The sequence below is a fragment of the Jaculus jaculus genome, chromosome 11 (assembly GCF_020740685.1).
Source record: "Jaculus jaculus isolate mJacJac1 chromosome 11, mJacJac1.mat.Y.cur, whole genome shotgun sequence".
NCBI lineage: Eukaryota > Metazoa > Chordata > Mammalia > Rodentia > Dipodidae > Jaculus > Jaculus jaculus.
This window is the reverse complement of record NC_059112.1, coordinates 782,222-808,115: the sequence shown is the minus strand read 5'-3', so window position 1 is coordinate 808,115 and position 25,894 is coordinate 782,222. Positions and strand designations below refer to the sequence as shown.

Sequence of the window (25,894 nt, the reverse complement as noted above, 5' to 3'; positions counted from 1 at the left end):
TAATTCATTATATAAATGCTTTCAGATCTGCCTGGTGCTGTTTGAAGTTTTACTGTGATAGCATTCAAGAAGTTTATTTCAAAACAGGGTTTACAAGACAGGGCATATTTATTAAACTTCCACATAAAAAGAAAAAAAAACTAGGGCATTGTAATTACTACAAGTAATAAGACAGTTTGTTGGGCATCATCCCTCTGTAAAGAGTAGGCAAGCAACATGTCATTTTAATAACATTTTTTCCTGGTCTTTCACTTTCTGAATCCTCTTTTCTTGATTTCTGATCATTGAAGACATTGCTGAAAACGTTGACAAAAAAAGTTAGATGTCAAAGTCTACTTGAGTGGTTTTCAATTACATTACCTGCTTCTTAAAAAAAATCACCTAAGAAGCCGGGTGTGGTGGCACACCTTTTAATCCCAGCAGAGGTAGGGGGATCGCTGTGAGTTCAAGGCCGTCCTGAGACTACACAGTGAATTCCAGGTCAGCCTGGGCTACAGTGAGACCCTACCTTGAACCCCTTCCCCCCAAAAAAATCACCACAGAGTACAGAATAGATTCATTCTAGGCTCAAAAAGCTTTAAAAATTTTCAATCTAGTACCATTTGTAAAGGCTGGTATGACAGAACAGACTTCAAGCCAACCAGCTTCCCTTCTTTCTATCTGCTGGGGCCAGAGGTCATTGCTGAAATACTCTGGTGAATTTCTGCATGTGCTTTCATATACATGCACATGTGAGTTCCCTCTTTTCACAAATGGAAATATATGTAGCTTGCCTTTTCTGTTTAACCAAATATCACCATTCTTTGAGTTCACTTCTATTTTTACCTGACTCCAAAGTATGTCATTACAGTGATATGCCAAAATGTTTGTAAATAATTTTTTTAATTTATTTATTTGAAAGCGACAGAGAGAGAGCGAGAGACAGAATGGGCCTGCCAGGGCCTCCAGCCACTGCAAATGAGCTCCAGATGTGTGCGCCCCCTTGTGTATCTGGCTAACGTGGGTCCTGGGAAATCGAGCCTCGAACCAGGGTCCTTCAGCTTCACAGGCAAGCACTTAACCACTAAGCCATCTCTCCAGCCCTGTAAATAAATTTTTAAAGGCTGTTTGTTTATCTTTATAAATAATGCTGTAAGTACTTAAGAATGTAGAGTCTTGTGCTGTTATTTCTCATAGAAAATCTGAAGTAGGATTTCTAGCTCAAGAATGCATATTATTTATTATTTGTGTGCATAGTATGTGTAAATAGATGGCCCCAAATATATTTAGTTTTTCATTAGTTTGTAGTTTGCATCTACAGCCACCTGGCTGGAGGCAGTGTCACTGGGCAGATCTTAAGGTATGTGGTGGTGGGCTTGAGATTTCAATCTAAAGATATGCAAAGTGTGCCTTAGCTGGAGTTCCTTAAGTGTGCTGTGCTGTGTGGCTTTTGGCTTTTGGCTTGTGCTTCTCTCTCTGCTTGGACCTGTGAACGTAGGCCAGCTTCTTCTGCCATTTATGGAACTTCCCCTGGGTCTATAAGCTTCAATAAATATCCCTTCCTCCATAACCGTGCCTGGTCTGGAAATTCATCTCAGCAAACCTGAAGCTGTCTGCTACAGTATGTGTGGTATGTATGTATAATATATGCACGTGTGTGTGTGCTGATGCATACTCCCTGTACATGTGCATGCAGAGGCTCAAGGAGGGCGTTGGGTATCCTCCCCTTTCCCTCTTGTGCCTTATATCCCTGAGACCACTTCTCATTGAAACTAGAGCTTCCCGTTTTGTCAGTGAAGCTGGATGACCAGGGAATTCCAGCAATCCTCCTATTTCTGCCATCCCACCATGCTTGGCTTTTTTTTTTTTTTTTACAAAAAATGTTTATTTTTATTTATTTATTTGAGAGCAACAGACACAGAAAGAGGCAGAGAGAGAGAGAGAGAGAGAGAAGAGGCAGAGAGAGAGAGAGAGAGAGAGAGAGAGAGAGAGAGAGAGAGAAAGAGATAGAGAATATGGGTGTGCCAGGGCCTCCAGCTACTGCAAATGAACTCCTGACGCATGCTCTACCTTGTGCATCTGGCTTATATGGGTCCTGGGGAATCAAGCCTTGAACCAGAGTCCTTAGGCTTCACAGGCAAGTGCTTAACCACTAAGCCATCTCTCCAGCCTTTTTTTTTTTTTTAACATGCATGCTGGGGATTGAACTCAGGTCCTCATGCTTGTGCAGCTCTTACCCACTGAACCATTTCCCCAGCCCTACATGTTCTTTAGTGCAGAACTGAGGGCTTTTTTCTTTTAGTGGTACTCACTGAATTCATTCCACATGCTATACAAGTGATCTGCCACTGGACTATATCTATAACCCTGTACTTTAAATTTTTGATAGATGCTCATAATTGTTTCTAAAAATATTTGCTCAGAATTTCCAAGAATCATGCTATGCAGGTATTGTATCCAATATTTGTGTGTATGTGTGTACATGTGTGAGTGTGCATGTTCATGTGGGGGGGTACATGTGTGTAGGAACACATATATCCACAAAGAAGCCAGAGGACGCTCCTGTATGTCATTCCTCAAGTACCACCCACTTTTATTGAGACAGGGTCTCTCACTGGACTGGAACCTGCCAATTAGGCTAGACTAAAAACTGGTGATCCCCAGGGATATGCATGCTCTTCCTTAGCATTGGGATAACAAGGTTGCACCACCACACCATGCTTAAAAAAAAAAACAGGCTTTTGGGTTTGAACTCAACTTTATGCTTGTAAGGCGAGCACTTTACTGATTGAACTATTCCCTCAACCCTGCATCCAGTGTAGAGTACCTGTGCTTTTATTTTTTTTCATTTTTTTATTTTTCAAGGTAGGGTCTCACTCTAGCCCAGGATAACCTATAATTCACCATGTAGTCTCACGGTGGCCTTGAATTCACAGTGCTACTCCTACCTCTGCCTCCTGAGTACTGGGATTAAAGACATGAGCTGCTACCATACTTAGTGCTTTTACTTTTAAACAAATGTAACACACCTTCCAATTGATTATATGGTGTCATAAATCAGATGTACTCATAAATTCAAGGCAAAGTGTGAATAGAGTTAAGGAATAAAATATGTTTATTTTTAAGAAAACTCACAATAACCTCAAAACAAAAACTTTTTCTTAATGTTTAAAGGGATCTGGGGTCATCACAAATGGTTTAAGATTTTCTTTAATAGCAATATGATATAACCTTAGTAGACTTTAGAGTCAGAAATTGCAATGATCAAGTCTGCTCTGTAGCTCATTGTGTGATATCGAACTTATTGACTGTGTTCTTATCTTCAATTTACTTGTTTCTCTATGACAATAATAACAATACCCACCTTCCAATATTGTTTTAAGGATCATATGAAAAAAATCAATTGAAACACTGAGTACAGAGGCTAGCACAAAGTTGGAAAGTGCTTAGTAAAGTTAGCAACAAGTATTATTCATTTTTAAAGTATTTGTTCTTAGGAAAATATTTCTTTCTTTTTCTTTGGGACAGGGTCTTGCTATATATCCCTGACAGGGCTGGAACTCCTAGACTTGCTATGTAACCCAGGCTGGCCTCAAACTTGCAGCAATCCTCATATCTCTGCCTCCTGAGTCCTGGGATTATAAGTATGTGCCACAACACACAACTTGAAAAAATATTTTTCTCCTTCATCTAGCAACTTCCACTATTTCAGTATGAGACTAACAGCTATACTCCATAATTAGCTTCTCTCTGACAAAGACTTTTGATCCATGAAGTTAGGTCAGAAAGGCATGCAAACTGATACCTCTCCCATACCCACTAAGAATTTAGTGCTTAGAATTTATGCCCCCAAAGCTGCTCATCATCTGCAGATTATGATGCTGTCTAATTACAGAAGTGGCTTTTTACTTTATGAGTCATTCATTGGTAATTTAAATCCCATATAAGCTGAATACCTGATTGTTTTGTTTTCTGGCTACAGACAGTAATTTTATCCTGATGAACATCATACAAACACTTGCCTATGGAAATAACAGGGACAAAAAAAAAAAAAAAAAAAAACAGTGTGTGAGGAAGTTCCATGTAAAAAAACACTCAAGCCTATTGAAGGTTGGTCATCAGGGTAGCCATCCCTCTAAGATAGGAGTGGATTAGGCCCCATAAGATCTGCTCAAAGTTAGATCATTAATCTAGGACTTGATCATGTTTTCATGATTAAGATCTTTTATTTTCTAGATAGGGTCATAGTAGGTCACCCTGGATGGCCTAGAATTCACTATGTAGACAAGGTTGGCCTGAAGTTGTGATCTTCCTGCCTCTGTCTGCCTCTGATTGCTGGTATTACAGGTGTGAGCCACAATGCCCAGCAAGGCTTCTATATTTTGACTAGGAGTTCTTAATACCTACTTTAGTGACCTTTCCATAGATCTACAGATAGAAGTCTTAACCCAAAGATGTACATTCTTAGGTGAGTATTCTTATGAGCAAAAAGTCTCCTTAAAAATGTGCACTGTACCTTGGTTCTTAAGCTGTAAATCTTCTACCAGGGTTTGCAGGCTTTCCAGTCTGTTCTGAAGTTTTCTGCATGTTTTTCCTGTTGTTTCTAGTGACGGAGACTGTGAATCTATTATAAAATTGCTTAGATGTGATATTAAAAGTCTATTCAATATTACTTTTCAGAAATCTTCCAATTAGAGGTTAAACAATTTTTAAAATAAAGAAAACCTTAAAACACTATTTTAAAATAAAGGTCTCTCATTTTAAATATGGCAATACCAGTTTATTTGATTTTGTCTCAAACCAACTGAATTCACTATCACTTAATTGCATAGTATTAAATGGAATGGTTGAGAAGACCACTTTGGGCTTCATGGCACATTCACACCAAACCTAAGTAATTCCATTACCTTGTGGATTGGAGAGACAGGGGATAAGTCAGATACCAGCGGAACCATTTTTTTCATGTGTGTGAGGCCTATGCATGAGTTTCTGGACCTGAATGAGGATGGTAAATATGGCAGGATAGCCCTATGGGTGTCAACACCTCACTGAACTTACATCAAATGTGACAACAGCAAGTGAAGAGGATCTTGGCACCTAAGAGCTGTTCTCTAATATGCATGTTAAATTCCATCAATCTCAAAAAATATTTGGTTAGCAAACTGAAGGTTTTAATTCTGACCTCAGCTCCTGAGTAGATGAATAATCTGTGTGTATATGTGGCACGTGTGTATGCATGTTCATGTGCATGTAGGCATACATGTGTGCAGATGAATACACATGCATGTGCATGCTTGTGGAGGCTAGAGGTAGACATAAGGAGTCTTTCTCAGTAACTCTCCACTTAATTACTTGAAACAGAGTTTCTCACTAACCCAGGGCTCACTGATTTGGACAGATGAACTAGCTAGCAAATTCCAGGGATCCACCTGTATCTGTCTCCCCAGTGCCAGGAATACAGCCATGTACCACCATGCCTGACTTTTTACATGCATATTAGGCACCCAAGCTCAGGTCCTTATGCTTGCATGGCAAGCACTTTACTCACTGAGCCATCTTCCAGTGCCAATTAATTGTTTTTTTTAAATTCTATTTATTTTTTTAGATTTTTAATTATTTATTTTAAGAGTGAGAGAGAGAGCGAGAGGGAGAGAGAGGGAGAGAGCGCGCGCGCACGCGCGCGCGAGAGAGAGAGAGAGAGAGAGAGAGAGAGAGAGAGAGAGAGAGAGAGAGAATGGGTGTGTCAAGGCTTTCAGCCACTGCAAACAAACTCCAGATGCCTGTGTCCCCTTGTGTGCATGTGCAACATTGCGTGCTTGCATCACTGTGTGTCTGGCTATGTGGGACCTGGATATTTGAACATGAGTTCTTAGCCTTTGCAGGCAAGCGCCTTAACTACTAAGACTTCTCTCCAGCCCCCAAGTAATCTTTTTAGTGCATGTGTGCTCATGTTAACATGTGTGAATATCTATGTGTGTGCAGGTGCATGTGTGTACATGGGTGTGAATTAGGCAGCCAGAGGACAACCACAGGTTTTGTCCTCAGGAACAACCTTCTTTGAAACAGGGTCTTTCATTGGCCTGGAGCTCACCATTAGGCTAGATCTCCATGGATCCTTCTGTTTCTGTCTTTCCATTCTGAAATTACAGAAACATACTACCATACTAGGCATTTTTACGTAGGTACAGAAGACTGAACTAACATCTTCATTCTTACAAGGCAAACACTCTATGAACTGAGCTATATTTAGAGGTCTAAATAAATTATCTTGAAAACATTTTTGCTGTTTTTTTTGTCCTATCCTCAAATACACTTTTCATTATAATTATAGTATTAAAAATGTATTTAAAAATTACTTTAAGAGGATGAGAAATAACATCTTAGGCATACTTTGACATAATACAAAATATATAATATAAATATAACATAAATGTAATAATATAATATGCAATACAAAACATATAATGCTTGATAAGGATCTAATAATACAGGGGTAAAGAAAATGTCATGTTATTATGTAACAATATAGTGATAAACCACATTACTCCTGCAATATTGTTACTTTGCTTGTTATTACTTTAGCAGGTAAAACCTTTGATTTACTTTGTGTTGTTTGCAGTAGGCCTGGTTATGGAACCCTGGTTAGCCTGAAATTGGCCTTGAACTGTAGTGATCCTCCTGCCTCCATCTCCTAAGTGCTGGAATTACAGGTACGTACCACCACATCTGCTACTTTAATTCTTTAAATGTTTAAAACTATTAAGTGAATACAGCTTAGAAACATGATAATTGCACATTAAAAAGGAATTAAGAAGAAAATGTACTCAAATATTATTAGGTTCTGATTTTCATACGTTTTTCGGAATCTAGAAATAAAATATGTATGGCATAGAATTTCAAAAGACCGAGAAGTAACCCAACAATGGCACAGAAGCTTATCTGATTTATACCTATCAGTGGAATTGAGGCCAAAGAGGTCTGGGATGGTTTGGTTACTGTCATACATGATGAGAAACATTTCAAGTTCAGTTAACATATTTATATTTAATATTCACGAGTTTATCACACACTTATTCTGCATCAAATTGTTTTTCCACATCTATTACTAAGTAACAATTGAACTTCAGTATTTTTTTATTTTCTATTTATTTCAGAGATAGTGAGAAAGAGGCAGAGAGAGAGAGAGAGAGAGAGAGAATGGGTGTGCCACGGCCTCCAGCTGTTGCAAACAAACTCCAGACACATGCACCACCTTGTGTATCTGGCTTACATGGGTCCTGGAAAATCGAACCTGGGTCCTTTGACTTTGCAGGCAAGCACTTTAACTGCTAAGCCATCTCTCCAACCCAAACTTCAATATTTTTGATGAGAATGTTTTGACAAGCTTTAGGCTTTTACACTTCCAAAGGCAGAGCTGATGAAGAGCCATGTTGTATAAGAAAGAGAGAGAAGTCACAGCATATAAATGAAAACACATAATATTATAATAAACAGAAAAAAATGTTCACTATTCATTCCAGAGAAAAAATATTTACATATATCTAAGTTTCTGCTAAGATTTCAATGTGTATATACAGTAGCTATTTTTTATAAGACCATACAACAGTTATGGCATCAATTACAGCTTGTATATGAGAATAGCATGCAGAAATCTTACTAATTCTGTGTATGAAAATTAACTTGCAGTTTACCAGGGTAAGCGTCAGTTCATTCTTACCTTTTGCAGAATCAGATGAATGATGCGGCTTGGTAGCTCTGTACTGTGATGTGGAGCCTACTGACTCTTCAGCAGAGCTGGTTAGAAGGGAGTGAACTGGAGACTTCTTAGGGGAAGAATTGAATGAACGGGAAGCTGAATTTTTCACAGAAGGACTTACTAAAATTTTACAAGAGCAAAGGTAAAAATATAGATTTAATTAAAATGGTGCATTTCATCTTTCAAAAAGTCAAACCTGGGGCTGGAGAGATGACTCAGAGGTTCAAGCACTTGCTTACAAAGCTTGCCAAACTAGGTTCTATTCCCAAGTGACACATGCACCTGGAGTTCTTTTGTGGCAGCAAGAGGTCCTGGTATGCCCCTTCTCTCTTCTTTCTTTATTTAAAATTTTTTTAATCTTTTATTTTTTTATTTATTTGAGAAAGAGATAAAGAGGCAAAGAGAGAGAGAGAGAGAGAGAGAGAGAGAGAGAGAGAGAGAGAGAGAGAGAGAGGGAACAGGCTTGCCAAAGCCTCTAGCCACTGCAAACAAACTCCAGATACATGTGCCTCCTTGTGCATCTAGCTTTACGTGGGTCCTGGGGAATCAAACCTGGGCCCTTTGATTTGGCTGGCAAGCTCCTTAACCACGAAGCAATCTCACCAGCCCTCTTTCTTTCATTCTTTCTCTCTCTCCCACTTCCCCTCTCTGTGATTTCAAATAACTAAACGTTATTTAAAAGTCAAGCCTTATATGAGAAATCTCCATGATAGTGCTTGGAAAAAAGGGACATATTGTAGATAACATTCAGGGTTTCAGGTACAATGCTGTCATTATATCTATATTAAAACTATGTTTTGAATTTAGATATAGTAACATTGCTATAAAAGAAGATGAAACAGGAATTTATCTTCCTTCTGACTCTTCACATCCTACTTCTGTTTTCCCTATTTACACAATTACAGGCCAGGTTTATAGATGTTCTATAGAATGTGGTGGTTTGGTTCAGGTGTCCGCCATAAACTTAGATGCTTTGAATGCTAGGTTCCCAGCTGATGGAGATTTGGGAATTAACACCTCCTGAAGGCAGTGTATTGTTGGGGGGGGGGGGCTTATGGGTGTTATAGCCAGTGTCCCCTTGACAGTGTTTGGCATATTCTCCTATTGCTATTGTCTACCTTATGTTGGCCAGGAGGAGTTATCCACCCTCTGCTCATGCCATTGTTTTCCCCTGCCATCGTGGAGCTTCCCCTCAAGCTTGTAAGCCAAAATAAACCTCTTTTTCCCACATGCTGCTCTTGGTTGGGTGATTTCTACCAGCAATGTGAACCTAACTGCAACATAGAATAACCATCATTCTCATTCTTTTCTAGTTATTTTGTTTTCTTTCATAAAACTAATTATGTTAACTCGCCTTTGTTTTCTAAATCTAATATATTCTCTATCACTTTTTTCCAAGTTTTAAATTTTCTTTAGTGCAATTACAGCTATGATTTCAGTCATTTCTATTCTATTTTTTTTATTTTACTAAGCCTTTTCCCAGCAATATTTTTTTCTCTTTCATTTCAAGTTTAAGTTATGTTAATTTTCTCTTCAGAATATTCACTCTCTTTAAAAACTTGTTTCTCATAGAAACTGCATTGTCTATAATTCCTTGGAAATGATATGGAGAACTATCTGTCTCAGTTCTTTTTTCTTTTCCTCATTCAATAAAAATTTATAGTGCAGCTGTTTTGTGCCAGGAAGGTTGTAGGTACCTGGGATGTATCAGGAAACCAGATATAATGACTGCAGCTTTAGACTAGCAGGGTGTGGCAAACAGTGAAAATTAACAAGTTACCTAGTATGTTAGAAGATGATACATAATTTAAGTGGAAAAGATTAAAGGGAACTGAAAAGTATGGAAGGGTGTGTGTGTGTGTGTGTGTGTGTGTGTATATCTGTTTAATGAGATTGAACCCATGTTGGCAAGTACTCTCCCATTGACCTATACCCTAATTCTCTTCGCTTTTTTAAAATTTTAAGTCAGAATCTCACTAAGGTGTCTAAGGTGGCCTTGAACTCAGTCTAGCTCAGGAAGGCTTTGAATTTGTGATCCTCTTGTCTCAGCCTCAAAGGATTACAGACCTGTGTCACCAGGCCTAGCATTAAAGGTTGTGATTTTTAAATAAGGTGGTGACAGTAAGTATCACTGGGAAGTGACATTTGGACATAATATCAAAGAAGGTGAGGTTGTTAGCAGTGGAGGGAGTGGAGGGGCACCATGAGTGCAAAAGTGCTCACAGGGGAGCACTCTGGTATGTTCAAGGAAGTTAGAGAAGAACAAAGCAGAGTGAATGACAGAGGACAGGAAGAAATGAGGAGAGAGTTCATGGGACCTAAAGAACACTGTCATGACGTGGGCTTTTGCTCTCATAGAATGGAGAAGCCTCTTCAGCAGGTCTCACTTCTGTTTCCACTGAAAACTTACCTGTGGATGGAAATGTGAAGCAACTAGATGGGTCTTCCAGGTCACCTGCATGCAATGTGACTGGTTCTCTGGAAACACAAGAATGGCATGATGCTTAATCTTAATTGTCAATTTAGTTGGACTGAGAAATGCCTAAGAGTTTAGTAAAGCACTCCTGGGGGAGGTGGTGATGCTTCCAGGGATGATTAGATCATCCAAATCTGACTTAATGAAGGCTTTAAGATAGAAGCTTAGTTTGGTTAGAAAAACTAGGTCACAGTCAAATGTCCTTGAAGGCTATGCCTTGTCCTGACCCCTTCCAGTATCCCCCTCACCCCCTCTACTTTCCTCTCTGCTATAGATGAATAGCTCTTTCCACTACATTCTCCTATTTCCATGATCTTTTGCCCACATGCATAGTCCAAGCCATCATGTGCTGAACCCTTGGAACCATGAGCCAAAATAAATCTTTCCTCCCTTAAGTTGTTTCTGTGAGGGGCTTGATGACAGTGATGAGTGATGAGAGTCAGAGAAGCTAACACAAATGGCAACACAAGCATTTCATGTCACTATTTCACAATTACAGCACTAAGATATATGGGCAGAAGCAGTGGGAATCCATCTGTCTTTTACTATGCCAGTCATCAAGTTGTGAAACAAAACGTTTTTAGTGGTTTTTTTTCATAATAAAATATAGCATTATGGCAACTTCATTGTTGAGGGAAACATCTTCCTAGGCATGCAGACCTCACCACAGCAGAGCTTCTGTTACCTCAGAGAAGTAATTTCTCTCTGCCCCATACCTATGATTGGCATCTTCCCAAGTAGTTCAGTGCAGGTCCCCAGAGACAGTACACAGCAGTGGTCACAAGCATGTGCTTCGGGACCACTTAGGCTCTGGTTCAAGTCTGGCCTGCAGAGGTCAAGCTGTACAACCTTGACAAGCTGCTTGAGCTACCTGAGTCTTCATTTTTGGTCTACATATAGGAAAGTAATGCCTACTGCATGGACTAGATTAAATGAGGCAAATAACATGTCTAAAATAACCAGATAATACTAAGGATAAAATTATGGTGTGATTACAATCCATAGGCATAAGGTCGTACTATAAATCCCAGGGAAAATTAAATCAATATATCATTCTTAGGTTAAAAGATTTCAGGGTCAGGCATGGTGGCACACACCTTTAATCCCAGCACTCAGGAGGCAGAGGTAGGAGGACATGAGACTACATAGTGAATTCTAGGTCTGCCCGAACTAGAGTGAGACCCTACCTTGAAAAACAAAACAAAAACAAAAAAAAAAAAAAAGATTTTAGGTTTGAAAGATTCAATTACTATATTATGATCAACTAAATTCACTCACTAAAAAACATTTCCTGAATGGTTACTCGGTGACATTATGCTTAAGTGCTAAGGACATAGAGATGAACAAGCCCATTCTGAACTAAAATTTAAGTGGTTCAAAATATGAAATCATTCTTTGAGATATATACATGGTTTGGGTAGCTCTATTTTTATTAATGGTGAAAATAGAAAAGGTAAAGCTCAGGTTTCTTTCTGGGCAGTTAGTCAACACTTTATAACATTTGACAATGTGAGTAAATGCCCTGATCTTGCTCAGTCTTATATTGGGAGGGCCTCACACAGCTCATGACATGTTATGGGGGCTAATGATCTTTAAAAAAATATTTTATGTATTTATTTATTATTTATTTGCAAGGAGAGAGTGACAGAATGGGTATGCCAGGGCATTTAGCCACTGCAAACAAACTCCAGATGCATTCACACTTGGTTCATCTGGCTTTATGTGGGTATTGGGAATCAAACCTGGGTTGTTAGGCTTTGCAGGCAATCACCTTAGCTGTTCAGCCATCTCTATAGCCCTGATTATCTTTTGAATTAGCAACTAGTAGTAAAATTAGTGAGTCACTTATAAATTGGGACAGGTAACTGATTTCTTACCTACTAAGAGTTTCACTTGATTTGCTGCCTTCAGTAGATTCCCTTAGCGAATTATTGCTTCTGTCAGGAGGAGGATGGGAGAAAATAAAATCTTCACAATATGATATTCTTATGACTATAATAAAAATCTAGGCCAGGCATGGGGGCACACACCTTTAATCCCAGCACTTAGAAGGCAGAGGTAGGAGGATCACTGTGAGTTCGAGGCCACCCTGAGACTACATAGTTAATTCCAGGTCAGCCTTGACCAGAGTGAGACTCTACCTTGGAAAAAAAAAAATCTGTGAGCTAAATCACTTATTCTTGGGAGAAGGTATTTGCTAGGAATTAAATCCAGGACCTTGTGTAAGCTAAGCAGATGATCTACCAGTGAGCTACCTCTTTAGCATGAGTTTTTCCTCTATAGGTATCATAGCTAGACATGTGATAAAGTGTTAACTTCATGAGAAAATTGTTAGTGTGAACAATACTTTTTTTTTTAAATTTTTATTTATTTGAGTGCGACAGACACAGAGAGAAAGACAGATAGAGGGAGAGAGAGAGAATGGGCATGCCAGGGCTTCCAGCCTCTGCAAACGAACTCCAGACGCGTGCACCCCCTTGTGCATCTGGCTAACGTGGGACCTGGGGAACCGAGCCTCGAACAGGCAAGCGCTTAACTGCTAAGCCATCTCTCCAGCCCTGAACAATGCTTTTGATAGACGCATATTCAAAAGAGTGAGGTTAGGGATCTGGCTCTCCTGGGTAGAGAAAACAGTAGAGAAGAGCTTGAAGGTGAAAAGAAAGTACCTTGTGGGAGTCAGAAGGACTCTGGTTGGATTAGTACAGAGCATAGTGTAAAGGCCCACTAGTGGCCTGGTGGTGGGTTAGGACAGTTTTCAATGGCAGGCTGAAAGGCCACATGCTCAGTACAGCAAGAAGCATGGAGATTTTTTTTTCTTTCTTTTTTCAAATTTTTTTTTAATTTTTGTTTTATTTATTTATTTGAGAGCGACAGACACAGACAGAAAGACAGATAGAGGGAGAGAGAGAGAATGGGCGCGCCACGGCTTCCAGCCACTGCAAACGAACTCCAGATGCGCGCGCCCCCTTGTGCATCTGGCTAACGTGGGACCTGGGGAACTGAGCCTCGAACCGGGGTCCTTAGGCTTCACAGGCAAGCGCTTAACCGCTAAGCCATCTCTCCAGCCCTCAAATTTTTTTGTTCATTTTTATTTATTTATTTGAGTGTGACAGAGAAAGAGACACACAGAGAGAGAGAGAGAGAGAGAGAGAGGGAGAGAGGGAGAGAATGGGCACACCAGGGCTTCCAGCCATTGCTAACGAACTCCAGATGCATGCGACCCCTTGTGCATCTGGCTAATGTGGGTCCTGGGGAATCGAGCCTCAAACCGGGGTCCTTAGGCTTCACAGGCAAGTGCTTAACCACTACGCATCTCTCCAGCCCAAGCATGGAGATTTTTTAAAAAATATTTTTATTTATTTGCAAGCAGAAAGATATAGAAAGAATAGAAACAGAGAGAGAGAGAGAGAGAGTGTATGGGTGCATAAGGGCCTCCAGCTCCTGCAAAAGAACTCCAGATGCATGCACCACTTTGTGCATCTGGCTTTAAATAGGTACTGGGGACTCAAACTTGGGTCATTAGCCTTTGTGGGGAAGCACCTAACCGCTAAGCCATCTCTCCCTAAGCATGAAGATTTTTAAAGCTATGGCCAGTCTTCCCTAAATAATGAATTAATATTAGACTTCTTGCTAACATTTCTTCTTGGATGTTGTCCTTTGTAGGGTCTTATTTAAGATTGTGAGTTTTCTTTAATGCTCATTTTGATGATTTCATTAAAATTCAGCTTCTTGAGCTGGGCGTGGTGGTGCACACCTTTAATCCCAGCACTCAGAAGGCAGAGGTAGGAGAATTGCTGTGAGTTCGAGGCCACCCTGAAACTACATAGATGATTCCAGGTCAGCCTGGGCCAAAGTGAGACCCTACCTCGAAAAAAAAAAAAAAAAAAAAAAAGAGAGAGAGAGAGAGAGAAATCAGTTTCTCAATTACTGATGAATATGGGATTGTTTCCAATAACAGTCTTATTGCCCTATATTGAGCTTGTTCTTTCTTTTCTGTACCATTCTTCTTTTAATGTTATATAAATCACTGTAAATATGTATAAGGCCTTTTGGTATGACCCCATAAACGTCACCAGCGCTAAGATTTGAATGCTAAATATTCCTCAAATACCTATGTATTGAAAGGCTTGGTCCCCAGCATGGAGCTATTGAAAGGTGGTAGAACCTTTAGGAGTTGGGGCCATATGGGAGGGCCTTAGGTCATTGAGGATGGGGCCCCAAAAGAAAACTGTGGGACCTGCTCCTTTCCTGTCTCTTTTGCTTCTTGGCAATGGGGAGAGCAGTATGCTGCAGGCACTTGCTGCCACTTGCCATCTAATACATCCAGAGTCCCAAAGCAGTAAATACACCTGATCTTGGATTGGAATCACCAGAACTGTGAGGTAAATAAACTTTTTCTCACATAAATTATCTCAGGTACTTTGTTATAGATAGAATGCTGACTAACACAATCAGCAAAATTGAAAATAAGCAAAAAAGAAAATGTCTTCATCTGGCTTCTAGAAAGTGAATTACTTTAGTACACAGAAGTCCTTTTACAGCTAAACAATGTAAACACTTCCTTCCAAAAGCCAATATGCCTATTAAGTTCTATGAAACCTGTCCAAACAGACTTCCTAAAATGCCAGGCCACATATAAAATTACTGGGAGCTGGGTATGGTGTCACATGCCTTTAATCCAAGCACTTGGGAGACAGAGGTAGGAGGATAGCTGTGAGTATGAAGCCAGCCTGGGACTACAGAGTGAATTCCAGGTCAGCTGGGGCTACAGCAAGACCCTACCTCAAAAAAAAATTATTGAGAAATTAACAAAAATCACTTTCATATTTTTCTTACCTGTGGCAGAGCTCTGATCTCAGGCTTGCTTCAGTAATGCAATCTCTTACTCTGTCATCTCTGTGAAGGGAAATACAGCTTGCATTAATTATATGCACATTAATTTCCACCTTATAGATTTGGAGATTAAAAACAAATTTAAACAAAGGGTTGTCTTTGGAGTTCATTAACTCAGAAATTCTATCTTCCATGGATTCTTTTTGCTTGGAACTTACTATATACACCAAACTTACCTCAAATTTATTGTCTCTGTTGGAATTACAGACATTCATCACCATGCCTATCTTCCTTCCATGGATTCTTAAGTATTAAGTAGAGTTTAGACTACTTTCAGTAGACAAGATCATGTGTAGGATTACAGAAAATTAACACAAATTCTCATCATATATCGTCATGTTTGATACAAACCCAGTGGAGTTCAAGTCCATTAATGGTTGAAGCAATGGAAACTTGATGGGGAATCTACAGTAATCCCATGGAAGAATTAGCACTTGGAATCAAGGACTTTGTCTTTTAGTTTCCTAGGTGGCATGTCAATCTATCCCAAATTTATTGATCTACCAAATGAGCTAACAATTCTGTCTTGGTTTAAAAAGCCTATTATAGCCATGAACAAACTTACAGTGTTCTGCTTGGCTTAGCAGTTGGATACCTGGAATCCCAGCACTCTGGAGGACAATAAGTTGGAGCTAGCCTAAGTTATTATACAAGACCCTGTCTCAAAAAATAGTGCTCTGGGCTGGAGAGATGGTTTAGCAGTTAAGCGCTTGCCTGTGAAGCCTAAGGATCCCCGTTCGAGGCTCAATTCCCCAGGACCCACGTTAGCCAGATGCACAAGGGGGGCGCATGCGTCTGGAGTTCGTTTGCAGTGGCTGGAGGCCCTGGTGTGCCCATTCTCTCTCTCTCTCTCTCTGTCTCTTTCTCTGTCTGTCACTTTCAAATACATAAATAAAAATAAACAAAATTTAAAAAAACAGTGCTCTGCACATGAAGATTTTCTTTGGTAGAGTGGCCAACAGAACACTTCTGACATTATGCAATTTAGATGATACATTGCTGTGCTGGGTGACTGAATCATTACTAATTTAAAAAATATATTTATTTATTTATTTATTTATTTGAGAGAGAAAGACACAAGGGGAGAGAGAGAGAGCGAAAGAGAGTGAGAATGACCTTCAGCCACTGCAAACGAACTCCAGGCACATGTGCCACCTTATGCATCTGGCTTACATGGGTCCAGGGGAATAGAACCAAGGTCCTTTGGCTTTGCAGGCATCTCTTCAGCCCCTCATTACTAATTTTTTTGTTTTTGATTTTGTTTTTGTTTTTGTTTTTTGAGGTAGGGTTTCGCTCTAGTCCAGGCTGACCTGGAATTCACTATGTAGTCTCAGGGTGGCCTTGAACTCATGGTGATCCTCCTACCTCTGCCTCCCAAGTGCTGGGATTAAAGGCATGCCGCCACCACACCAGCTTCATTACTAATTTTCTTAATATGCCATTTTATTCCTTATAAAATGTATTTCATGTTGATGTTATAAAAACATTACATTTCACATTTGTTTAAAAAAATTAACAGTAAAAAATACTTCATTACTAATTTTTTTTTTTCGAGGTAGGGTCTCACTCTGGTCCAGGCTGACCTGGAATTAACTCTGTCATCTCAGGGTGGCCTTGAACTCATGGCAATCCTCCTACCTCTGCCTCCCGAGTGCTGGGATTAAAGGCGTGCGCCACCACGCCCGGCTCACTAATTTTTGACTATTAACAATAACAATATATCCAGCTAACTGTTGGCATTTGGATTAATAAACACAAATTGAACACCTTAAGGTATTGGAGGTTTACAAAGAGGTATTATTTTAGAAAGCATTACTTTTAGATATTTGCCATAAACATAAATTAATATTATAAAACAGGAGTAAAGCCAGACAGGGTGGTGCATGCCTTTAATCCCAGCACTTGAGAGGCAGAGGTAGGAAGATCACCATGAGTTTGAGGCTACTCTGAGTCTATGTAGTGAGACCCTACCTCAAAAAAAAGGGGGGGGGGTTGGAGAAATGGCTTAGTGGTTACCTGTGAAGTCTAAGGATCCCGGTTCGAGGCTCAATTCCCCAGTGCCCACATAAGCCGGATGCACAAGGTGGCACATGCATCTGGAGTTCCTTTGCAGTGGTTGGAAGCCCTGGTCTGCCCATTCTCTCTCTCTCTCTCTCTCTCTCTCTCTCTCTCTCGCTCTCTCTCTCTCTCTCTGCCTCTTTCTCTGTCTGTCACTTTCAAATAAATAAATAACAATAAACAAAAATTTAAAAATAAATAAAATAAAGTGAGATTAATACTAAAACACAGATACCATATTAAAATTCTTTAAGTTAATCTAAATGACAATACTAAGGTAAAACAATAGCATTTGAAATAAGTAAGAGAATCTCACTGACTTCTGCAACTATGTACAGGGAGGGGCTGGAAGCAGGCTTTTTATTAATCTGATGTCACTATGTCAATGTTGTGAATACCTAGGGAACCTATGCTTTTCATGTTAGCCTATTCCTCAAGTCTTATGTAGTTTTATGCATGTTATATAGTTTTAGCTTCACACTGGATTATGTGCTACAGGCAAAACAGCCTTTTAAGAGTTGGGGGCTTTCATATTTGTAAGATGGAATAAATAAAACTTGGTCACATCTGTTGTGATAGTCAAATAAGATTATAGATATGGAAATTATGCAAATATAAATTTGATTTTATTTAAATTTCATTCATTTATTTGCAAGGGGAGAGAGAAAACAGAATGGGTATACCAGGGCCTCCAGCCGCTGTAAACAAACTCCAGACACATGTGCCACTCTGTGCATTTGGCATCATGTGGATACTAAAGAAGTAAACCTAGGTCCCTTGACTTTGCAGTCAAGTGCCTTAATTGCGGAGCCACCTCTACAGCCCTGAAAATGTAACTTTGAATAGCACTGTGCACTGATTACTTTCCAAACAGAATGACTGATTCATTTTCTCTTGGTGTCAGTGTTACTTTTTCTTACTTCTCTGCTTTTATATTGCTATTTCTGGTAACTTTACATTCTCTCAAGGTTATTTAAATCTTAACTTCTCAGAGACTAACATGGCGACAACTCAACAGTTACCCACTCCTTGTGCAGGCTTACCCCGCCACACACAAGACTCCAAGAGACTGTCCCCTCCCGTCATCCTCAGACTTGCTCAAAGGCACTGCTGGCTCCTCGTTGATGACACTTCTCAACTCTTGGAGAAGCTGCTTCAGGTCCCTGGTTGGGTCTTCCTTCAGCGTGTTGGTCTTCATAGAATGCTGAATTTAAATAATATGCAAGCAAAGACACTTTTGAGATTTGGATGTTATTTCCATTACAAAATTAATTCAACTGTTAAACACAGTTTAAAGAATAGCAAAAAGAAAACAAAAATCACCTGAGGGCAGGGAAGATGGCTTAGCAGTTAAGGCACTTGTCTGAAGGCCTAAGGACCTAGGTTTGATTTTTCAGTACCTAGATAAGCCAGATGCATAAGGTAGTACATGTGTCTGGAGTTCCTTTGCAGTGGCTGGAGGCCCTGGCTTGCCCATTCTCTCTATATATCTGCCTCTTCATTTCTCTCTCTTTTTGTCCCTCCTCCTGTCTTTCAAATAAATAAATTAATATAATATTTTAAGTAAAAAAATAAAAATCACCTGAAATTTTACTATGCAGGTATAATCAATAATAACTAATCAATAATCTATAGAATACTATGTCTAACTTATACATGTGCAATTAAATGCTCTACCACTGAGCTATACCCCTATTTATATATTATGTGTATGTACATGTTTGTTGATATCTATGTATTTATTTTGTATGTAATATGTGGTGTGTGTGCAGATGCATGTTCCTCAAGTACACACATGCACAGGCCAGAGGAGAAATGAACCAAAAAAAACCTCTTTCAGACTTGGCAGAATTCAATGAAGGAGGATTAGAGTTTCTCTTCTTTTTCCTTTATTCCTTCCATACTTGATACTTCCTTCTTAGGACCCTTTGAGATTGGGGACAGGAGGAAGGGGAAATGAGGTCCCTCCTGAGTGGTACCTGCTGTGAAGTCTGGGCTTTCAGAAGCAGGGGTGTGAGACCCACTTATGTGGCAGATTTGTGAGGACACCTGCCCAGCCCTGACTCCCAGCAGTTTCACCCCTGGGATGGTTATGCCATTTAGATGATCACCTTCAGTAGTTCCCTTACCCTTCCTTCTCTGGGGCCTGTACATATTTGGTCCATGCAAAGCTTGTACCTTAACTTTTCCCTTCTCTGGTGGAAGTATCACATGCCACCAAGGCAGTCCTTTCAGGTCTTGATTCTAGACTTCTCTCAAGAAGAGTCCTAAATCAAAAACTACAGGGCTCTCCCTGAGTTCTCAAAGAATATCACTGAAACTCCATGCTTTTTTAAAGTGTTTTTTTTTTTTTTTGAATTATGTTGATTTATTTGCAAGCAGAGAGAGAGAGGAGAGAGAGAGAGATGAGAGAGAATGGGCATGCCAGGGCCTCTATCCACTGCAAACGAACTCCAGACACATGTGCCCCTTGTGCATCTGGCTTATGTGGGTCCTGGGGAATAAAACATGGGTCCTTTGGCTTTGCAGGCAAATGCCTTAACCACTAAGCCATCTCTCCAGCCCTGAAACTCCATTCTTTACTTGGTATGCGTAGGGGAGGAGATAACATATTGGCAAGTGCTTCCCAGTACTTCCCCACGGCCTCTTCAACTTCCATCTCTTTTCTTTCTTTTTGGCTTTTCCATTTTTCGAGGTAGGGTCTCACTCTAGCCCAGGCTGACCTGCAATTCACTATGTAGTCTCAGGGTGGCCTTGAACTCACAGTGATCCTTCTACCTCTGCCTCCCAAGTGTTGGGATTAAAGGTGTGCTCCACCATGCCTGGCTCCATCTCTTTTCTTTTAAAATCCTTGAACTGATAATAAGCCAAAAGTAGTAAATGGGTATTACAATTTTTTAGAGCTTGTGCTACAAGAAAGTTCTAATGCCTTGCTTTACGTTGCCCATGTCTGAATCCTGGCCTTGGGGCATCAGATACAATTTGGACAAAGTTCTATATGTGTGCACACATGTTCATGTGTGTACACATGTGTACTACGTTGTCACCAAACAGTCTCTTGTTACTGGCCGTGTGCGTTCTTAGGCTCGCTATCCTGAGAATCAGAGGGTTAGCATCTCTGGAACTGCTCTTTGTTCTTATGCTGGAGAACAATGAAAGCAGAGCATGGGAAGAAAATCCCAGGCTGATTCGAATAAAGGGAAATGTGCCAAGCTAATACAGCATCTGTGGAGCAGGCAGGGACTGGCTCTTCCTGAAGTCGCTGAATGTAGGAGTGGAGCTGTAGTTACACCTATGCTCTCCCATAGTGTGAGACTTTATGCAATGCATGGCTCATTGCCATGCTACGTTTCTGCCCTGGTAATGTTGCTATGGGATGTTTTTAGCCACTATTCTATATACCCATATATCCTATATATTTTCTATATTCTATATATGTCCCCTTATCACCTGCATTTGCCTCTTACCAGTTTGGAAAGTGTTAAGACTATGCTTAGAGCAGGAAAGACCACTGTCCTATCTCTGTGGGCCTGATTTGAAGAATAACCTGTTTTCTTTGGCTGTGGCTTCCTGTAATTTCAGTCAATCACATAGTCTGTGAAGACCAAGCTGATTTTTTGACCTCTCATGTCTTTGTGCAATATCATAACTTCGTGACCTTGAAAACTTTCTATTTTTTAAACACCCAATTTCCTGGTATGTTTGATAATTTCATAAGACTGATACTGACTTTGCTGTCTCAACTTGTTATTATCATAAGCATTTTCCCACTGAACTGTAAGTGAAAGCCTGTTAATTCCTCCATTAATGTTTCTATTTTAAGCCAAATGAAACAGACCAGGTTTTTGAAAAATAATCTTCTTATGTTCATGTAAGAAGAAACAGACATATATTATTATTTTTAAAAAACAGAGTTATTTATTAATAATCTTCCAAGAGAGACAGCAACAGATGAAGATGGGCTGACCCGTAACTCACTCATAGTCCAGGCTGGCCTAAAATTCATGGCACAAGCCATTATGCCATGAACTTGGTATATGCCATATTTGGTCCATGTGAAGCTTTTTGCCTTTATGTCTGCCTCAAAATGTTTTATATATACAGTACCAAAAGCATGATCCATGATAGACAATATTGGTAAACTGGACTATGTTAAAATAAAAAAAAAACTTTGCTCCTCAAAAGACAGTGTTAAGAGAATGGAAAAGCAAGCCATAAACTATACACACACACACACACACACACACTTATTCAACAACAGAAAACAAATATTTATGACTGGAGCGATGGCTAGTGGTTAAGAACCCAGGTTCAAGTCCCCTGAACTCATGTAAGCCAGATGCACAAGATGGTACATGCATCTGGAGTTCATCTTCAGTGGCTAGAGGCCTTGACATGCCCATTCTATCTCTCTCTATCTGCCTCTTTCTCTCTCTTGATCTCTCTCTCTCTCAAATAAATAAATAACATTTTTTAAAAAAAATCAAAGAAAACAAATATTCTAAGACAGATAATGTAGCTCAGTTGGAAGAATGCTTGCTTGCCTAACATGAATGAATGAATGAGGCACTGGGTTCAATCCTCAACACCCCATGAACCTGCTGTGGTGGTGTGTGCCTGTAATATCAGTGCAAGAAGTAGAGGCAGGATTATAAGGAGTGCTTAGATTGAGTGTATACTTCTTAACTATTTTTACCTCCATTCTCTTCTCTTTAAGGAACATTGGCAAGCACTGTTTTGACTGAGCTATCTCCTCAGCCTCTGAAGAAAATACTTATTTTCATATAGAGTCTATAGGATTTATAGAAAAAAATGTATGTCTAACATCTAGTCATTGAAATGCTATTATAAATATATTATTTTAGTAAAATTTCTCAATTTAAAAATTTCTTATTTGTCACTTGATTTAGATTATAAGATTGGTTACTTACATGGGACAAGAAGCTGGCCGTAGACTGGGAAGAAGGAACATTGGAATGAGAACGGGTTGCAGATGTGGGCTGAAGAAGACGTGGCTTCATTGAAGAATTAGAGGTGTATCCAGGACCCTGAAGTTCCTAGAAAATAATGTAGATGTGAATAAGTAATCACAACCTACAAATACAAAGAACTGTGACATGAAAATGCATTTTTTAATCTCACAGGCAAGAGCCAATATGTAGACTTTGAGAAATATCAACAATGTTAAGTATAGTAATGAAAATAGATGTGTGTTTTGAAAACAAGTGTACTAATTAAAAAAAAAACACAGTTTGAAGCTGTGGAGATAGCTCAGTGGGTAAAGTGTTTGTCATGCAAGCATGAGGACCCAAGTTCAGATCCCTAGACCCCATATAAAATGCAGAGCATGCAGCCTGGCATGGTGGTGCACACCTTTAATACCAGCACTCAAGAGGCAGAGGTAGGAAGATCACCATGAGTTCAAGGATACCCTGAGACTATATAGTAAATTCCAGATCAGCTTGGGCTAAAGTGAGATACTACCTTGAAAAACCAAAAATATGAAATAAAATAAAATAAAGTGCAGAGCATAGCAGTGTGTGTCTATAATCCCAACACTAGGGAGGTAAGACAGGAGAATCATTTGAGCTTTCAGGTCAGCCAGTTAGGTCCCTAATGAGCTCTGATTTAGTGAGAGAATCTATCTCAAAAATAAGGTGGATGGAGCTAGGCATTGTGGCACATGCCTTTAATCCCAGCACTCGGTAGGCAAAGGTAGGATTGCTGAGAGTTTGTGGCCACCCTGACACTACATAGTGAATTTCATGTCAGCCTGACCTAGAGCAAGACCCTGCCTTGAAAAAAACAAAACAAAAAAAGGTGGATGGGCTAGAGTGATGGCTTAGCGGTTATGGGGTTTGCCTGTAAAGCCAAAGGACCCTGGTTTAGTTCCTCAGGACCCACGTAAGCCAGATGCACAAAATGGTACATGCATCTGGAGTTTATCTGCAGTGGCTAGAGGCCCTGGCATGCCCATTCTCTCTCTGCCTCTCTCAAATAAATAAATCAATAAAACTTTAAAAGTAAAAATTAAAAATATAAAATAAGGTAGAGTGGCTAAAGAGATGGCTTAGTGGTTAAGGCACTTGCCTACAAAGCCTAATGACATAGGTTCAATTCCCCAGTACCCACATAAACCAGATGCACAAGGTGGTGCATACATCTGGAGATTTTTTTTTTTTTTTTTTTTTTTTAGCCATTTGCAATGGCTAGAGACCAGGCATGCCCATTGTTTTTCTCTCTGCCTCTTCTCTCGTTCTCTCTAAAATAAATAAATAAATACAATTTAAAAAAATAAGATGGAGCATAATAAAGGAATATACTTGACTTTGACCTCTGGCTGCCATATGTGTGTGCACACATGCATGTACACCTGCACTCACAGTAAATGCATGTACATGAACATATATACACGCCTGCAAGCACATCACACACACACACATGCAAGACATAAAGGAAACCACATTTGGTCACCTAGATTACATCATTCTTGCTATTGCCAAACAAGCCAAATACACTAGTTCTTTGAGTCTTTGCAGTCAGTTAATATTTTATGTGAATGGAAAACTCTTCCCTTGGCATACCCAGGATAGGTACTTATAAAGCTTATCAGTGTTTCACTTGTGTACTGCCAACTAAGAATAAAACGTGATGCTTCAGTGTGTTACATATATATATATATATATATATATATATATATATATATATATATATATATATATGATAACATTTGTAGATTTTTATACATGATAATTGAAGACAGTATTGAAAGTCTATTTAACTATAAAGTACATAATGAAAACATAAAAGTATATCAAACAGAAGCATCATTTCTGCCTAAACAATTGTGCATGACTTTTTGAAAGCCCTTACTTTTACATCCAAAGTGTGTTGAAGTTTTAGGCGTACAGATTCTTGTTCCTGGCGATGTATTATATCTTGACATTCTGCAAACTGCAAAGATGCCTATAATCAAGCAACCATAAGTGGCTTATCCTCCATGTGTATGCACTTTTATTTATCAACCCATACACGTAGAGCTGCCATCCTTCAAGGAAACTACCCACCCCCAGCATGCTGTATTGCAGTGATCAGTGTTTCTGTTGTATTTGGCCCAATGGCTTATCTTTTTAACTTCTGAATATTCAGCATACACATAGCACATGGCATGTGGAGGGTACTCAAAAGAATGAACAAATGAACTAAAGATGGAATGAGCATACAGCTTTAGCAAGTATAAAATTCATATAAAAGTAACTAAAACTGAAATTTACTTCATCAATATAGCCAGTTTTAAGGCATCAAGTGGGGACGTGGGATCACAGATTGCTTTATCTAACCCTGAAGACTGCTTTCTTAGGAATCAAGGACTGGTTTGGTATTTAGGCTTCCAGTTTCTAGGCAGCAGGAAGACAGCTATATCACTGTCTAATAAGTTGTGATGACAGTGTCAGGTCCTTCTTTCAGCTGTTTCCCAGCTGCACTTCTTTCTCTTTTTTTCTTTTTTAAATTTATTTTTATTCGATATGGACATATTTAGTGTGTAAACCTCACATGTTGGTACCATCCTTTCTCTCCTCCCTGCCCCTTTTCTGAAGAGGCCTTCCTCTTTGGGGATGCAGGTCAACCCTATGGGGATTGTGGGTCATGCATTATGGGGGCAGCAGTCAGTTATGGGGGAGAGGCAATGTCTCTGTGCAAAATGTCCCAACTTGTGACTCTAACAATCTTTCCGGCCCCTCTTCTGCAAAATTCCCTGAGCCATGCTAAGAGGATTTTAAGTCTACTTCAGTGATGGGCACTTAGGAGCTCTGGGTCTCTGGTTTGGTAGGAGTTGAGTGTCCTCGGTGTCTACCTCCTTCACCCTCGTGCTGATACCAGGTTCACTAAGAAAGCTCCAGGTGCACTTTCTGTACACAACAAAATGGCAGACATTAGCGTTTTACATTTAAACACTAAACATTTTAAAAAAACTATACTCCATTCAGGTCCAGCCCACTTGTTGATGATAAATTGGCAGCTCAGAGGAATTTATCAGGAGGAATGTATATCTTACATCCTACTATTCTGTGTGAGCCTACAAAAGGATATTTGATAGGTTGATATTGTATATATGTAATTACAATGATTGTAATGGGGAGGTAATATGATGGAGACTGGAATTTCAAATGGGAAAGTGTGGGGTGAGGAGGGAGGGAATTACCATGGGATATATTTTATAATCATGGAAAATGTTAATAAAAATTTAAAAAAATAAAAGAAAAAAAAGGATATTTGAAAAGAGTTATGCTATTCTGGTTTGAATTTGAAATGTTTCCCACAGGCTCATATTTTAAATGCTTGTCCCTTAGCTGATGGTACTATTTTGGGACACTGTGGGACCTTTGGAAGGTGGGTCCTTGGTCTCTGCCTTTGGGTCTGTCTTGAGACCCCTCTGTACACACTTTCTACCTGGAGCTCTGTGTGCCTTCCTTGTTGTGACAACTTAATGAAACCTTCTGAAATCACGAGCCAGAGGAATTTGGTTCTGCCAATTATTTTAGTGACTGATACAGAAGTACCAGATGCATATGCATTATGACTCTGATTTTAAAATTCAAGTCTCAAAGCAGGCGTGGTGGCACACGCCTTTAATCCCAGCCCTCGGGAGGCAGAAGTAGGAGGATTGCCATGAGCTTGAGGCCACCCTGAGACTCCATAGTGAATTCCAGGTCAGCCTGGGCTAAGAGTGA

At 39.6% G+C, this 25,894-nt stretch overlaps 1 protein-coding gene across 9 annotated transcripts in view; it reads right to left on the bottom strand.

Annotated features, from left to right (window-relative positions):
- Nucleotides 1–124: 124 nt before the first annotated feature.
- Nucleotides 125–25,894, bottom strand: part of Ccdc158 (coiled-coil domain containing 158) — a 68,932-nt gene continuing 43,162 nt past the window's right edge. For 4 of the 9 annotated variants that reach the window (XM_045129976.1, XM_045129985.1, XM_045129979.1 and 1 more), the window contains 9 exons: nucleotides 24,036–24,128; nucleotides 22,094–22,219; nucleotides 18,206–18,366; nucleotides 15,048–15,107; nucleotides 12,089–12,148; nucleotides 10,146–10,213; nucleotides 7,697–7,855; nucleotides 4,496–4,603; nucleotides 125–296 (listed from right to left, as the gene is read on the bottom strand). In XM_045129976.1, coding sequence (XP_044985911.1) covers nucleotides 220–296; nucleotides 4,496–4,603; nucleotides 7,697–7,855; nucleotides 10,146–10,213; nucleotides 12,089–12,148; nucleotides 15,048–15,107; nucleotides 18,206–18,366; nucleotides 22,094–22,219; nucleotides 24,036–24,128 — 912 coding nt within the window. In that variant the 3' untranslated portion in view covers nucleotides 125–219. Of the gene's footprint in view, nucleotides 297–4,495; nucleotides 4,604–7,238; nucleotides 7,394–7,696; nucleotides 7,856–10,145; nucleotides 10,214–12,088; nucleotides 12,149–15,047; nucleotides 15,108–18,205; nucleotides 18,367–22,093; nucleotides 22,220–24,035; nucleotides 24,129–25,894 lie in introns of those variants that run through there. The other 5 variants (XM_045129981.1, XM_045129980.1, XM_045129982.1 and 2 more) reach the window with 5 other exon arrangements.